Source organism: Acipenser ruthenus, chromosome 13, assembly GCF_902713425.1.
Source record: "Acipenser ruthenus chromosome 13, fAciRut3.2 maternal haplotype, whole genome shotgun sequence".
Lineage (NCBI taxonomy): Eukaryota > Metazoa > Chordata > Actinopteri > Acipenseriformes > Acipenseridae > Acipenser > Acipenser ruthenus.
Window position 1 is genome coordinate 34,696,343 of NC_081201.1, and position 16,212 is coordinate 34,712,554.

Sequence of the window (16,212 nt, forward strand, 5' to 3'; positions counted from 1 at the left end):
ATATGTTGTATATAGTTTATCCCCATTGTATTTGTATGGTTGGCTAAATCCTGAGCCATAGCCCTGGGCTCCACATATGTCACCAATTTGTAATCCAGAAATACTTACATCAAACATTTTGTCTGTGCAATGGAAATGAATTAGAAACACTTACTTGTTTTTCTCTAGAGCCAGGACCAGCTGTTCACCTTCAGCTTCAATCAATAACTTCACAACCGCAGGATAGCTCTGAAATAAAATCAAACCGAGAAACTTGATTTTCCAAAACCTGTGCCTTGAAATAAATATTGAGGCCAAATATCAAAAGGCTACAGATGTAATTTCAGTTAGCGCTAAGGCAAAGCCACTCCAACTGCATACTGAACAAAGGGTTCAAACACAATGACTGCTGTAGGTCAGGGCAGTCAAGGAAGGGACAGGGTTAAAGGTGTAGTATCACACATGGGTTTTAAACCTGAACATTTCAGATCTGTAAAATTTGATATGAAGGAAAAGAAACAAAACACCACATGTAAAGAAGTGGCATAATGATTTGTCTTATGGAGGTGTCCGGGAGAAGGGATCTTATGGAAATGGAACATTGAGCACATTCAGTACATGGGGAGGGCCCTCCTAGTATAGTACATTACATCCAGTACATTAATCAACAGGTTCAATATTGCAAAGAGGTAGGATGAACGTCAGGTTAAGATTTATACATTTGTATAAAAGATGATCACATTATGTACAAATGCAACTCAGAAGGTCTACAGGAGGCTAGAAGTCTATGATAAAAGTTCAGAAGATTTGTGAACATTCAAGTCAGTTATTGTATTTACCATGCAAAACAAGGACCTTAACCACGGTCTGGCACCCTGATAAGATGCCACACATGAATGCAACACTCAATCATGAGCAGCAACGGCTGCTGATAACACACTGCAGTAAACGAGGTAAAAGAAAGGCATGTGGTGAAACTCCTTGATTTCCTATTGCAGTTGCAGCCTGAGATCCAGTTTCTCTCAATACTATTCCAACACCGTTCCTGCTTTGTGGGCAGACAGGACAAGGTTTCATATCATGTTATTAGAATAATCAGTTCATTACAAATGTTACTTTGAGAGATTTTTTACCAATGGAAAATAAATAAATAAGTGTTATTTTCTTCACTTTACAATTTTTATTTCAAGTTTGCTATTCATAAAAAAATGTCTTAGATTGTTAAATCAGCTGTAAATTATGTTTTTTTTTTATTTTTAAATGTGATATAAAAATGATCATCATCAACAGATGTTTATCATTTTTTTTTGTACAAGATATGATCACTTAGGAATCCTCTTTCACCTCCCTTGCTTATGAGTTATGAAGCTATTAACAGGTTGGTTTTTATAAAAATCGTACATGACCACACATTATTATATATCCCCATCTTCCTGAAGTCAGTGGAGGTTTGGGTAGCATCTCCTTGTGTGTACTCAGCTTGCCTTGTCAACAGGGGACCGGCCTCAATATTATTAGCTGATCCCCGAGGAAGCGGCTATAACATCTAGAAATTGGCTGATGTCACACTGGAGGGTTCTGGAAATGTGGTCAGTTTGATTTATGTTCGAGTCTATTTTTACTGCACAAGTAGACAAAGACAATCAATCTATTCTTGTCTGCAAAAAAAAAAAACTGTGCTTCAAGTATAAATCTATGTAAGTGGCTTATGTGGATACAACCATTCCTTGCTGTTTTGCTTACACATGCATTGAAAAATACAAGATGAATGGAAAATATTAAATTCAGTATTTTTGACATGTAGAGGATTTAAGCCCCAAATCACAGAGCCTTATTTCATGAGCCTTTAAAAGATGGATTTAATAAAGTTTAACATTCAGTCCCAGACTGTTGCTGGCTTCTTTAACAACTATCTAGTACAGTTTTATGAATATTAACTGCACTTAAGTCATAGCAAATTACTTCAAATGAGTTTAATCTTTTATTAACATGTTTATAAACATTATCTTATGTTGAACAGTGTTTTGAGAAATGAGAATAAACTAAGAAACCCTCCATTACACAATTGAAAAACAGTTTATTGAACTAAAATCTTGATTTAATTCATCAAAACATCCTAGAAATTAATTGTGGGTGGAAGCATACAGTAAGCAATACTCTTTCACACAGACAGCTGTACCTGCACTGTTAGTTTTAACAATATTGTAATTTTTATATTATACGAAAATATTTTTAGGGCTTATCAGGGGTGCAAATTTGGTGCTATGGCGCTAGGTTCTATCGCCAGGGTACCTCATTGATTCAGACAGAGTTTGATAAGTTAGCACCGTAGGCTCTCTCATGCTAAACTTTCAATAACAGTTTAGCACCAATATTCTAAACAATTTGCACCCCTGCTCATAGAGACTGAGGAAATCTTTAGCTCCTGCTCCTGGTTCTAAATAAAATCGTACTGGGACACAAACCGACTTTAAGACTGTTTCTGAGTCCATCCCATTTTCCCCGATTCCTTACAGCTCCTATGTAATTGATTAGATTTCTTGTATTCTTTTAGCCAAAGTTTTTAATCATCCAGTGTTTCGCTCATATCTTTTCTTTATCCAAGCACGTCTTGGCAAGCCTTAAAACACCATCGCAAATCATGTTTTTACATACCATTGATTTCCTGTTTTATAAAGCCAGCACAAAGTAGTTCTCCATCATAAATGTTGAAAATTCGAAACGTATGGTTTAAATATTGATGTGCATGGTCTACACCCATTTTCACAGAGCCTGGCAGAGTTACTGTGAATACAGTGGATGACTACTACTTTTTAGACATTTCACTGAACTTCCAGAAGGCAGCAATTGTGGTCAAGCGCAGTCTCTTGACCATACTTTCAGTTGTAGAACATGTGCTCAATTTGTAAAGGTTTCCATAAAACTGAAATGTACAGAATGTGCTGAATTGGGACTCTGATTAACCCACCATAACCACTCCTTTCAAAATACTTTTTATAGCCCCAGAGTTCAAACTGACGGAGTGTTCCATTATTTTGACATAGCTAAAACTAAATAGGAAGATTTGCCAGTACATTTTAGGGAGATTCATATAAAATAAATATTTAGTAGCCACAAAATAGCTGACATGTACATTTTAATGGATATTAACCCAAAATAAATAGTTTGTCTCAGCCATACTTCTAATCGTTGTATTTTCTAAGTTTGCTTACATTATATATATATATATATATATATATATATATATATATATATATATATATATAATGTAAGCAAATGGAACAGCAGCTGCTGAACTCATAGCCAAGCCACCCTATGACTGTCTTTACAATATACTACCTGTATTCATTTATTTTAAAATTAGAAACTTAGTAATAAACAAAATCATTTCAAAGCATGTCAGTAAGTTGTGTAAAAGCTCACCCTCAAATGCAGGTTGTTGATTGGTTTCTGCTGCCCTCCTTCAAGTAGAGACGGGACAAACGTCTCATAATGGTCTCGCTGGTTTGATGAGGTTGGCTGCCTCAATGCCTCTGAAAGGTCTGCTAAGGAATGCAAACCAAATGTATGTTATTTACAGGTCATATCTATATACAGTACAAGTGTGTAATTCCAGCATTGTACGGCACACATCAGCTCCCCAACACATTATCCTTACTAAGCATTAGGAAGTACAATTCCTTTGACAGTTTTCCCTTGTAGTACATTAAAAACCTCACAGATCGCCTCAGCCAATCAGGTTCTGAGTAGAGTGCTCATTATCCCACAGGCAGATGCCCTCAAACAGGAACTTTGAAACATATACAGTGACAATAATTTCAAGCAGCCTAAGCGATCCAGTCCAAATTATAACCTAAAAACACGAAATGTCTTATAAAGCAGAAAATGAACATTATTGCTTAAGTAGTTTACCATGGGACATATTCACGTAAATGACATATACATGCTTATACTATGCTTTTGGTGTGATTTATCATGGTGCGATACCACACTTACTGACATATCTTTCTCTAGGTGCTTTTCATATCCTTTTCAGCACTTCACTATTGTACGCTATTTTTTCACTATTGTACTCTGTTATTGTTGAGGTCCCTGTGTGCATTATTTATTAATGCCTTTTCCACAGAAACTCATCAGTTTAAGTTTTCCAACTCTGTGGGTCTCAAATTTCTTCAATAATGCCTTTTTTTTCAAGTTTTTTTTTCAAAGTGGTGCCGCTTTTTAGCATATATTTCTTAGGTAATAAGTCTTTCTGGGTTTGAATGAGGTAATCCATTAAAGAAATCTGTCCTGAGTTACCGTCGGCACTTAAATTACTTCTTTGCTTACATGCACCAGTGTTGGGTAACATTCAGAAAACTGTTTTTTAAATTTAGAATACAGCATCTGGTCACTTATACATTTAAGCTCCTAAATGTTTTTACAGTTGGTAAGGTCTATAAGGGACTTCTTGGAGAAGATTATCAACGTAACAATAAAAACATTTGGAAAAAAATATTACCATCCTAATGTAGTAACAACAGGAGGCCTATTTTTGACACAGTGAACGCACAGCTGAAATAGGGGAATCTGTGCAAAATGGACTGCAAAACAAGTTATTGATTTAGTAGAGTGCACCGAACATATAGCAAACATACATCAAGGAATGATAGCTTTAGTATGGAACATCAATGTGTGGCAGTTTTTGATCCCCGCCCTGAATCGGTTAAAAATGGAATGGTAGACTTTGTCTGCATCAAGTTGGGGATATACTTGTGCCAGACAGCAGCTACACTTGGAAGTATGCAAGCCATTTATTCAACAAAACAAACAAACATGTCCCGATGCCTGTGTGAGCAATGAGTTTTGAATATTGCTTTCTGTATTCTGCCAATTTTAAAATTACCTTGTCTAAATCATCAGTTTTTATGAGCGCCTCACCAGCTATCTCCAGTCATAGTACATGGGTCTGTCTAGTGTTCATTTCTATTTCCTTTAATGCCAGCAGAATCCCTGCTTGCCTATCATTCTTAGCCAGCACTGCGAATGCCTGCTTTCAGCCTTTCCTGAAAAAAAAATAAAGATGTCAAGCCTGTCTCCTGCCAAGCCTGTCTCAGATAAACCCCCACTCAATGAGCAAGGCAGGCAATGTACCTGGCTCCCAACCAGCATGACCAGCAATATTTTCCACAGTCCTTCCTGCTCGCCAGGCTGTCTCACTGTTTCAAATGTAAAACTGTCTCTCTGGGATTTAATAGACAGTGCAAAGGCATGATAAAGAAAATTTATGTACATCTAAGCCACGTCTTCACTTTACCTTGTGGGCGCCTGTGATTTGTCACAAGGCACCTCTTTGAGACCTCACTGGACATGAGCTGCCCAGTATTAGTGAGTTACAATCCTAGTAAAACCAGTTAACCCAGAGATTCCCAGCAGTGGTGGGAATATTGAGAAGATATTTATATCTCAAAGAGACTTTTAAAATGTAAATTCATGAAGCCCTGTTAGAGCTGTTCAAAAAAGCAGTTTGTCTTAATTTGGAGTAGATTTCTTAATTACGTTCACATGCTAAAGATTTGAAAAGGAAGCCCTGGGAATTTCACAGGGTTCCCATCATTTATGCTGGCAAGCATTATGGCGGCCCCTTTTTGTTCCCATAGTCCACCACTGACCAGAAAGAGCAGGTTATTAAACTCAGGGGTCCTCTGTGCTTCATTCAGTGAGAACTATTGCGCTTACTGACAGGAAATCAACAGTAAAAAAACAACAATAATAATACAATGTTAGGAGCATAGCTATAATATAATTTTATAGAGAATGAAGGGAATTGAATTTGGAAAACATTTGAAAGAGAAAAATGTCAGGAAATCAGTATAATGGTTGGAGCCACTGCCTCATTGCCAGTAAAGATGAATGGTTTGCCATTTTTCTGGAAATGGACCATGTCGCTATCCATATTATATATCTATACTATCTATACATAAATTATAACCATTTAGGAACAGAGCTTCTCAGACAGCTAAAAACACATATAAAGATAATTAAAGTTAGGTAAATGTAATGGCTAAGCTGTTTATAGTGGCCTGAGATTTTACAGAAAGTTATAAAAATGTACCTGTCTGCATCATTGCTTGCATCATTGCTCAGTAATGTGATAAGCTAAGGAATATATATATATATATATATATATATATATATATATATATATATATATATATATATATATATAAAATAAAGTAAGAAAAAACCATAGCAAAATGTACTAAAGCTAAAGCATGTTAAAGCACTGGGTGGCAATAGCTGTGGCAAACTATTAAACCATGATAAATGCATTGTGACTGTACTGTGATTCTTGAAATGTATTTTTTGTTTATGACTGTAAGTCGCCGTGGGTAAGGGCGTCTACTAAGAAATAAATAAATAAATAAATAAATAAATAAATAAATAAATAATAATAATAATAATAATAATAATATTAATAATAATAATACAGTATATGGAAAATGTGATAAAACTGCTATGCATATGGCTGATTTTTTTTTTTTTTAAATTATCGAATCCCCTACACTCAACAATGGAATATATGGAATAAAAAATGACAGCTTTGATTAGCAAAACCACCTTTGCTATGCACTTGGTGGGTACACTTAATTAACCAAGATGAACATTGCCTCCATTAACCTTAGAGGAACCCTTCTCCAGGTGGAGCCTGGGCAATTGCAATGTGCTATTTTACACTTGTTGTGCTCAGAAGGCAGAACAAAGTCACTGTTAATGGATAGCAAGTCTTTAGCAACACTGTGTATGTAGATAAAACATCAAATTGCATTTACACTTCATTTATCTTTTTTCAGGATTTAATGACAAAACATTTCCATGTAAAAGTGAGTTCCCTCGCTGGGAAGGGCTGAAGCAAATTATTAGGCTTAGTCAGAATCTTAACATTGTAATAAAATATAATTCAATATCGGTTATCGGCTAAATTATCACTATTAACGATTACGATTATCAATAATTTTAGGGCAGCAGTGTGGAGTAGTGGTTAGGGCTCTGGACTCCTGACCGGAGGGTTGTGGGTTCAATCCCCAGTGGGGGACACTGCTGTTGTACCCTTGAGCAAGGTACTTTACCTAGATTGCTCCAGTAAAAACCCAACTGTATAAATGGGTAATTGTATGTACAAATAATGTGATATCTGTATAATGTGATATCTTGTAACAATTGTAAGTCGCCCTGGATAAGGGCGTCTGCTAAGAAATAAATAATAATAATAATAATAATTTTTCAGTAAAATAAATAATCAAGGCAAAGCAAATTATTGATAATATCCCAATAATCGCTGATTGTTCCAACCCTATATAGATATAGTGTGGTGAGCAATGCAAAGCACTGGTGGCATCAGGGAATTCTTGATTTAAACCTCTAGTCTATAAAAACTGCAAGCCTTTCCTCTTCCTTGCAAATGAAGTGCACTTCTGTGGCATTAAGCTGGTCAATGTCTCAAAACATGAAGGCTTGCTTCAGGAATAAAACAGACCCCACAGCACAGATGCTTTCTGTCTTACTAGAAGGACTACACTTTACAAAGGAATACTTATTTTATTTACCTTAAGTCAGAATCTGAATCTGAACTATGACCTTTGTCCCCGCAGCGATGATGCTCTTAGCTATGAATGAGGTAATAACTGTCAAATCATCCAATTACAGATGAGGAAGAAATCCAGTCCCATTAGGTAATTGAGGGTGCCGCAGCGTTGAGGTGGCTGCACAGTCATATTACACTAACCTATTCTGACCTTAATTCAACTATTTGTTTTGCACACATGATCTTATTTGCCTGACTTGTCATGGAACTCAATGAGGTAATCACTGTTATTGTGAGGCACTTTAGATGGGAGCTGTGATAGCACTGCATTGGGTGCTCCCTGGATCTGCTTAAGGCAGTTTCATTACGCTGCACCCCATATATCTACACAGGGCAGTACCTTCCTAGTCAAGTGATAACATTCATGAGTTTGTAGAAGCCCTCGGGGTAATTATGAGGTTAACTCACAAAGCCAGAAGTTCATCTTGGACCCACTACACCCCAAACATCTTTGCTGGTAACACTGAATAAATACCTGGTGACCCTAGGAAAAGCAGCTCATGTGAGATAATGGCATAATTAGAAACTGCTTGGGTGGGGTCACAGATGCCATTACATTTGAGCTCCGAAATACTCTCATCCTCCTATAAACATTTTGGATTGCATTTGGCTATAATCCGATAAACTTAAAAAAAAATGCTACAAATATGTTACACTTTTCAGGTGCTGTGCACTGCAGGCAACCAAGCCTTGTGTCAGCTGCTAAGTGCTGTCCACAATATTATACTAGAGCTACAGTGTTGCAAAAAGAACTGGCAGAAAATGACTTGTCATCTGCGGCAGCGGGTTTATGAATCATAAAGTCACATTAAAACATCTGTCAAGCCAGAACATTAGCAAAGCTATCGGTCTCATCCAGAAATGGTGTCATTTCTGCCTGTGATGAAGAAGTTGGCCAGAGGAAGTAGATATATCAGGAAAAAACTGGCAGATCAGATGTGAATCTAACGCCTTAGTTAGTGATAACTATGAGGCAGTCAGAAAACAAAGAACCACCCCATCTACTGGCAAGATACTACATGCTTCACAACAAATCTCATTAAACATACATCTCATTGAATGCTGCTGATAGATTTGAGGTTGTGCTGAAACTGCTTGGTGTTTTGTTTTTGTTTCTGGTGTCACGTTTGGTCATATATTCTTTGTTGGGAATGAATAGTCAGTATCTTAACCAAGCTAAGCTTTCCCCATGTGAAGCATCTTGTGATGAATTGGACTCTGCCTGTATCCTTAGGCTGTTGGATCATGCTGTCTGTGAGCTTCTGTAATATAATTGTGCTGAAGCCTTAATCTGGTTATTATAAAGGCTTTCATTTAGAAAACCATATGACACCACCAGTCATGGAAAGCACATGTTTGGCACTGAATGAAAGTGAAAACTCAGTCAAACTCAAACATTTGAAAAAAAAGTCTTTATCTCAATCGTCCATATGTTTTTTATGCAGCTATAATGCCTACATAAACAATTCAGTTCTCATACAATGGCATGGCTAATTTGCAATTGCTGGCAAGTTTAATATCTTGTCGCATTAAATCCAGAGCCCCCTGGGTCAAAATCTTGTTCAGTGAGACGATGAAAAATGAATGAACTTGCAAATGAATCAAGCGCATGTGGTACGAGGTGCATCTCACATCTACAAGTGAGCTTACATCTAAAGTGATGATTCACAGTGCTTTGTATAGGAAGGGGAAGCAAAGCAAAGGAACAAATCACAAAAAGCAGTTGCATTCACAATATACAGGTGTCTGGTAAAGTTACAATCAACAACCGATATGAAGAGCACCAATCTGGGTCCTCACAAACTCTGAACATGAACTCTAAAGAACATGTATGGGATCCTGTTGACTGTTTAGTGTTGACAGGATACATAGACCAAGAAGTGCTCCAGACCTTCACTGATACATGCCATATCCAGACACTTAAGGACAGGGATGGCAAGCAGCAGAAATACCAGCAAAAACACATCAGCACATACTAGCCCAGGACAGGATCCTTGGATGGTGCGAATAGGAAATCTTCACAGAAGATGGCAAGCAAAGTTCTGTTAAGTGTGTATGTGTTTGTGTGTTTGTTCAACGCTATGTGTGTGTGTGTGTGTGTGTGTGATAAAAAGCAGGAAAGAAGCCTAAGCTTTGCCCAGATCCCAGCCTGACAACCAGAGAAGACACAGCCTGAGAATGACCTTCTCCAACTTGGTATGACCTACTGGCTCATAAGCTTGTAAAACCCATTACAGCCACATATGCTTTTAAAGGCATACTAGATTCTGCTGTGTAAAGCCCTGAGGGTGTAGAGATTGAATCACGTAAGGGAGGGGGTGTTGACACAGGTGGTACTGCTGGAATCTTGCTTAATGTTGGGGGGGCGTTGAAACAAAAAGGGCAAAAATACAGCCATTTCTAACTATTTTATTTTCTAGTAGCTGCTGCACGAAAACCAGAAGGCAACACATTTGAATCACAGTTGTGAGGCAATCAGAATGAAATATGAGCTTGTATTTAAATTAGCCATGTGCTTAGATGGATGGCTAAGGGGTGATGGCTTAATCTCGGTGGTCTGTCTTTTTTGAGTTCCAGTGTTCTCCTAGTGTTTGTTTGCTATTGCATAGTTTTATGTTCTTGATTGTTGTTTCTGTTTTTAATAACTATGTTTTAACTTGTCCTAAGGGCTCAGAGTTAAGGCACCCAACAGTGCTAGCTATTTTCCTGTAACTTGGTACTATGAGTTTTTATAAAGTTATTTTAAGTCAAAGCATGCCAGTTAACTGAATCAATCACTGCCCCTTTTTGCAATTCAAGCCTCAGCTTGGGGACAATATTCTGCATGTTTCTAAAAGTCATAAGCATACAATATCCTGGAGGTAAAACTGGGCATTTGCATCGTTTATCACACTTCTGCAAGAATGGAGTTGCACTTCTGTCCTGTCAGGCCTTGCACTGCATATGTTTCACAGCTGTAATCCCGAAACAAGCTTTGCTATCCTTTGTCAGTGATAATAATTCAAAATGATAATGGTTATATTTTTGGATCTGTACTCTACCACATCTTGCCAATTATTGAGTGCTTCTCAATAAGGATAATGCATTTTCCCATTATTTCCAGTAGGTCTGTTGAGGGTAACATTTCCTAATACTAGTGATGGATATGAGAGAAGCTGCATTTGTTAGCATTAACAAAAGATGTGTAAGCCGCTGTCTGCAATGGGACTCTATTTCAATGCTAAGGCTGAAGAGACACAGTAATATAGGACTTGTTTTTTACTCTTATATCTTTTATTTATCAAGCACATGTGTGCTTTTGTGTAAATAAGTCTCACTCAGCAACAACTATTGTTAAAACAGAAAAAAATGGCTTAGAAGAACTTACAGATATGGTAAAGCAAAGTAAATACTGAGGGAAGCACAGCAAAACTGTTATAAGGGATTACAAAATAAATGAAAAATACTTTCCAGCTGCACTTCATAAATAACAGAGACTTGTGAAAGCATACTAAAGATCATGCAAGGAAAGGAAAGGAAAGGAAAGGAAATAAATACTCTGCACTGTGCATGTAGGGTCTGTACTTCATATGCCCTTTCTTTCATTTGTTATGCTCAATGATTGATTTATTGTATTCAGTATCAGGCAGAAAATGTTTGAACAACGTTGATTCTCTCCATCTCTGATCATACAATATTTACAAACAGGATGTCCAACAAATACTACTTATGATTCTTGGGCAAACAGTGCATAAACAACTTAATTGCAACTGTTTATCCTTGTTCACTGTTAATATCCACTGTAACCCAAGTGGAACTATTCCATACAGATTAGTCTTATATAGTGCTCTTCATGACGAGGCATCCAACAACAGAAAAGCACACTTAAACAAATCTGGCTTTCCTGATATCAACCGGCATTAAACTTCATGGAGGGGGGGGTGGGGGCATAATTGGAAATATTTTCAACACAAGACATTTAAATTATCTTAAAGGAGGGGGCTCCCGAGTGGCGCATCCAGTAAAGGCACTATAGACTATAGCCTGGACATCGCAGGTTCGAGTCCAGGCTATTCCATTGCCGACCTTGGATGGGGGTTCCCAGGGGGCAGCACACAATTGGCCGAGCACTGCCAGGGGGGGAGAGGGTTTAGGTCAGCCAGGGTGTCCTCGGCTCAGCGCACACCAGCGACCCCTGTAGTCTGGCCAGGCACCTACGGGCTTGCCTGTAAGCTGCCCGGAGCTGTGTTGTCCTCCAACGCTGTAGCTCCAAGGTGGCTGCATGGTGAGTCTGCAGTGTGAAAAGAAGCGGTCGGCTGACGGCGCTCGCTTCGGAGGACAGCGTGCGTTCGTCTTCACCACTCCCAAGTCAGCGCAGGGGTGGTAGCGGTGAGCCGAGCTTAAATAATAATTGGATATTCTAAATTGGGAGAAAATAATAAAAAATAATTGGCAACTACTAAATTAAAAAAAAAAAAAATGATCATAAACCTTTGCAAAACATATTTATAAGCCATGTGAACATGACACAATTCCAACCAGGGTATCTACATGGAGAGTGAAGTACTATTTTTAAAAAACATGATTCTGGTCAAAATGAGCTTGTTCTTAGAGTACAGGATAGTACCGATGCATTTGGAGTTCATTACTTTTAAAAACTACCTGCGGTTATGACTAGGATCTTAAATGTCATTACATGCAGTTGATAGGTGGACATTACCTATGATATAGACCACTTAGAAAGTTTTACTCCTGGGTAGTTCACTTTTTTATTGGTGATAATGTGACACCGGGTCTTCCATATTAAAACAGAACAGAGTCTGGTTCAGTTATACAAGGCCCAGAGCCTTGAGAAACACTTAGCATTTCACTGACATGTGTTTGAAGTTGTCTCTAGACCTGAGCGCTACTGTAAAGACATCTTAATTAGGTGCAGGCTTGAGCGAATATATTGAAGCAGTTTTTGTTTCAACCTAAAACAGTGCAGTGTATTAAAACAAGTTCATTTAGTTCCTTAGGAGTAGAATGAGTAGTGATGAGACCCTCAAAGTCTGCTTGAGCTGATTATCTGATGATAGATAACAGTACCAGAGACCAGATATACTGTAGCACAAGAAAATAATAACTGAAGCACTAAGGATTACCTGCCCAGAGAAAGTTCCCAAGCAGCTTTAACAAAGACTTGTGTGACAGCCTCGCAGCCAGACAGCTAGGAGTGATGGGCACAGCTGCACCACTGTACTGATCCTTCTTTTCCAACCCCAGCGCCATTAGAAGCCATAATCAAACTACATGTCTGAGGCAGCTACTGGAACATCGCACCAGATTCTTGCTCCCATCTCACCCTTTAACTTTGTATTGTTCCTGCTGGGGCTTTTTTTTCCTTCAGTGGTGGTTTATTGACCCACTTATTCACATTACTACCAACAATAAAAACACAGTGAGATGAGGATAATAGAGAATCAGGTTTATGACCTGCTACTATTTAGATCATTAAATAGACCCCATAATGTCATGAGAGACAAATCTTCTGAAAATCAAAACACAATGAACTTATATTTTGCTACAACCGAGCTTTTACAGCTGTGGGAAGCTACTTGTGTGTCAATTCACTTTAGGGAGAAAAAGAAAGTTTGTCTCCCTGGAGCTAAACTTGGTGTGGGTGGTGTAAAAACACTGGGCACAGGTTTTTCATGGATATTTTGACCAAACAAAAAAAAAGTCAGCTTAAGCCTTGATAAAGCCTGAAACCTGCTAGCAACAGAGACATATCTAATCCAAAAATACAACCTTGCGATTCACTCTTGTCTGAAGATGTGTGGAGTGCAATCCTGTAGGCATTCGAGGGAACTGCAAGCAATCATTTTCTTTTTAAATATGTAAAGGAAGCATTCAATGTAAGTAATAAGGATAACAATAACAGCAGTGTTTGGAAACAGCTTTTAACTGAATAGATTTTAGTGGCCGAATCAATGCAATGAGATGTAAAGAATGTTCAGACCCAAACAAATGGGATATTTTTGAGATATCGCTGGTCAAAGCCATGTCTGGTTTTGACTGAACTCTTTTCTTCACAGACACTTCTTTGTTCTTACTGTACACTCAATGCCTTTGAGTTGGATGACATCAGCTTTCAGCATTTTCAGCTTCTTTGTTTATGATACATTGGTTATATTTTATCAGTTATTTTTTAAGGCTTATTTTGTATTCATAAATGTATTGTGTACTGGCTGTGCATGAGTACCTGCACTTTTTTGTTGAGAATTTCACCCCTGACCGTATCCCATATTTTGTATTATATTGAACTGTCCAAAACAGAACTATGCCATACAGTACATACTATATCATAACATAGCACTGATGTGGGACGGTACATCAGTGTAGCAATCGAGCTATCCCAAATTATAGCAGAAACAGACAGGATACCGTTTTCCAGCGCTGTGCTGTAGTGTAGACAAGCCAGTCCTTGGGCACTACAGCATGAATCAAGGCAATGTAGATAATGGTTTAAACAGACATGTAACACATCAATGTGCCAAACATTTATACTGCGTCTCCTTTCAAACAAATGAACAAAATGCATACAATATTGGTCATTCGAAATACTCCTCTTTGTAAATGTTTCGGGTTTAGCATGCAAAACTCACCTACTGAAGATTAAAAACAATTAGTCAGTTTAAATTGGTATATGAAAAACAAGACTATAAGATAGTAAAGTACAGTATAAATATCTGAAAATCAGTTTTTAAAAGTTTTTTTCCCTCCATAATAATAAACTATTAATGGCACCAAAATTAATAAATATATATTAGTCATTAAACATTCAACGCAACTTTTCAAAGAGAGCCCACTTAATAAATACAATATATTATATCAATAAACCATTTCACCTTTAGCCATGACTCTATATATATATATATATATATATATATATATATATATATATATATATATATATATATATATATATATATATATATTAAAGTGTATTTTTCACTAACGATCATCCCTTACCTTCAGTTCCTTTTGGTGATGACTCAACTGTGTCACAAAACCTGGTTAACGTTAGTAATACAAACTGCTGTGTAATAAAAAGTAGAACGGTTTTTTTCCATCGCCGGCTTGTCATCTTGCCCGGACTGGGAGATAACTTTCATCAGCTGGAATCAGGAGAGCAGGACCATACTATACAGTTAGCAACCTGGTATTCAGGATGTGAGTGATTTCCTGCAATATGATCAACTCCAAAAAAAAAAAAATTGTGCCTTGGGGCTGATCGGGGCTTGCTGTAGGATACTACTCGTGTCATAAAGTTTTCAACCAATGATGTTCTGAACTTGAGGATAGGAGGGTCGCCGGTCCAAGTTTACAATATATAGAAAAGAAACAGAAATCGTTGGTAAGAAGAAAAAAACCGAGATAGCATTCTCGCAAACTGCTAGCGGTTTTTAAAGTCCTTATTACAACAATGGGGCTAAGTCTAGTGCTTGGGTATTCTGCGCGGTCTTAAAGTTTGTCCGTCATCTCCGAATCTTGTGCTGTATATGTCAGCATTCATTTCGATGTGTTCGCTATAACTTAGAGAGAGAGAGAGAGAGAGAGAGAGAGAGAGAGAGAGAGAGAGAGAGAGAGAGAGAGAGAGAGAGAGAGAATACATGGAATGTAAAGATAATGCTACTTAAAACGACAGCTTTAAAAATATTATTATTATTATTATTATTATTATTATTATTATTATTATTATTATTATTATTATTATTATTATATCAAAAGGATTTTACTTTCCAGGATATTTACCAGTATCACAAAAAAATTAAATTTAGAAGAAAAAAGCCATCTCTTATGTTATTACTTTTTTTTTTTTTTTCTCCGTTGCCTTATAACCTCCTACTGTAGCAAGCACCTGCAGGGGAATCCAGATCGGGTTTGTAGAATAATGTAGTGACAAGCAGGCTTTAGTACTGTCAGCAGAGTGTGGTTGCTGTAAACTGCATCATTTTAAACTATAGCATAATGCTGTAAAACGCATTTCTCATAAAAATGGGAGTTTAACTGAAAGACAGAGGAATAGTAATTACTGATCTCAAAACATATAAAGCCTGAATAAAAAAAAAAAAAAAAGTTAACTGAAGTTCATTTTCAAAAAACATTTTTCTTTTCTTTGTTTTTCATTTCCTTTTAAGTGTATATAAGAGGGGAATGGACAAATTAGGTACAGATGTAACATCTTAAAACACACACACACACACACACACACACACACACATACAACAGACATTAGCGTTTGTTGTTAGTGACAGTGAAGAACAAAGATCTGAAATTTCTCAGTACAAGTATTCCACATCAGTACTCTAATTGGTAGGCTTAACATTTTGTGATTTGTAAGGGTTCTTTGTGTAAAAAGTTCCTTAGGGTCTAATTATTTAAATCAGACAATGGCTTTGAGCGCAGTAGAGCTGGGGAGGGGAGCGCCATAGTATACACCGATCAAATCAAATACTGTTATTGCTTCATCAGCCGCTCACATTTTTCTTCGTCCATCAACATATGCTGGACAGCCGGGACACCATCTGTGTCAGATGAGACACATTCCCATTGCATTTTATGTATATTAATACAGCACATGGTTT

General features: G+C 37.3%; 1 protein-coding gene across 2 annotated transcripts in view; it reads right to left on the bottom strand.

Moving 5' to 3' along the window:
- Positions 1-15,130, bottom strand: part of LOC117417977 (disintegrin and metalloproteinase domain-containing protein 12-like) — a 74,454-nt gene extending 59,324 nt beyond the window's left edge. The window contains exons 1-3 of one of the 2 annotated variants that reach the window (XM_058985200.1): positions 14,597-15,130; positions 3,403-3,521; positions 155-228 (exon numbers count right to left, since the gene is read on the bottom strand). In XM_058985200.1, coding sequence (XP_058841183.1) covers positions 155-228; positions 3,403-3,521; positions 14,597-14,711 — 308 coding nt within the window. In that variant the 5' untranslated portion in view covers positions 14,712-15,130. Of the gene's footprint in view, positions 1-154; positions 229-3,402; positions 3,525-14,596 lie in introns of both variants that reach the window. The other variant, XM_034030429.3, reaches the window with a different exon arrangement.
- Positions 15,131-16,212: the final 1,082 nt, after the last annotated feature.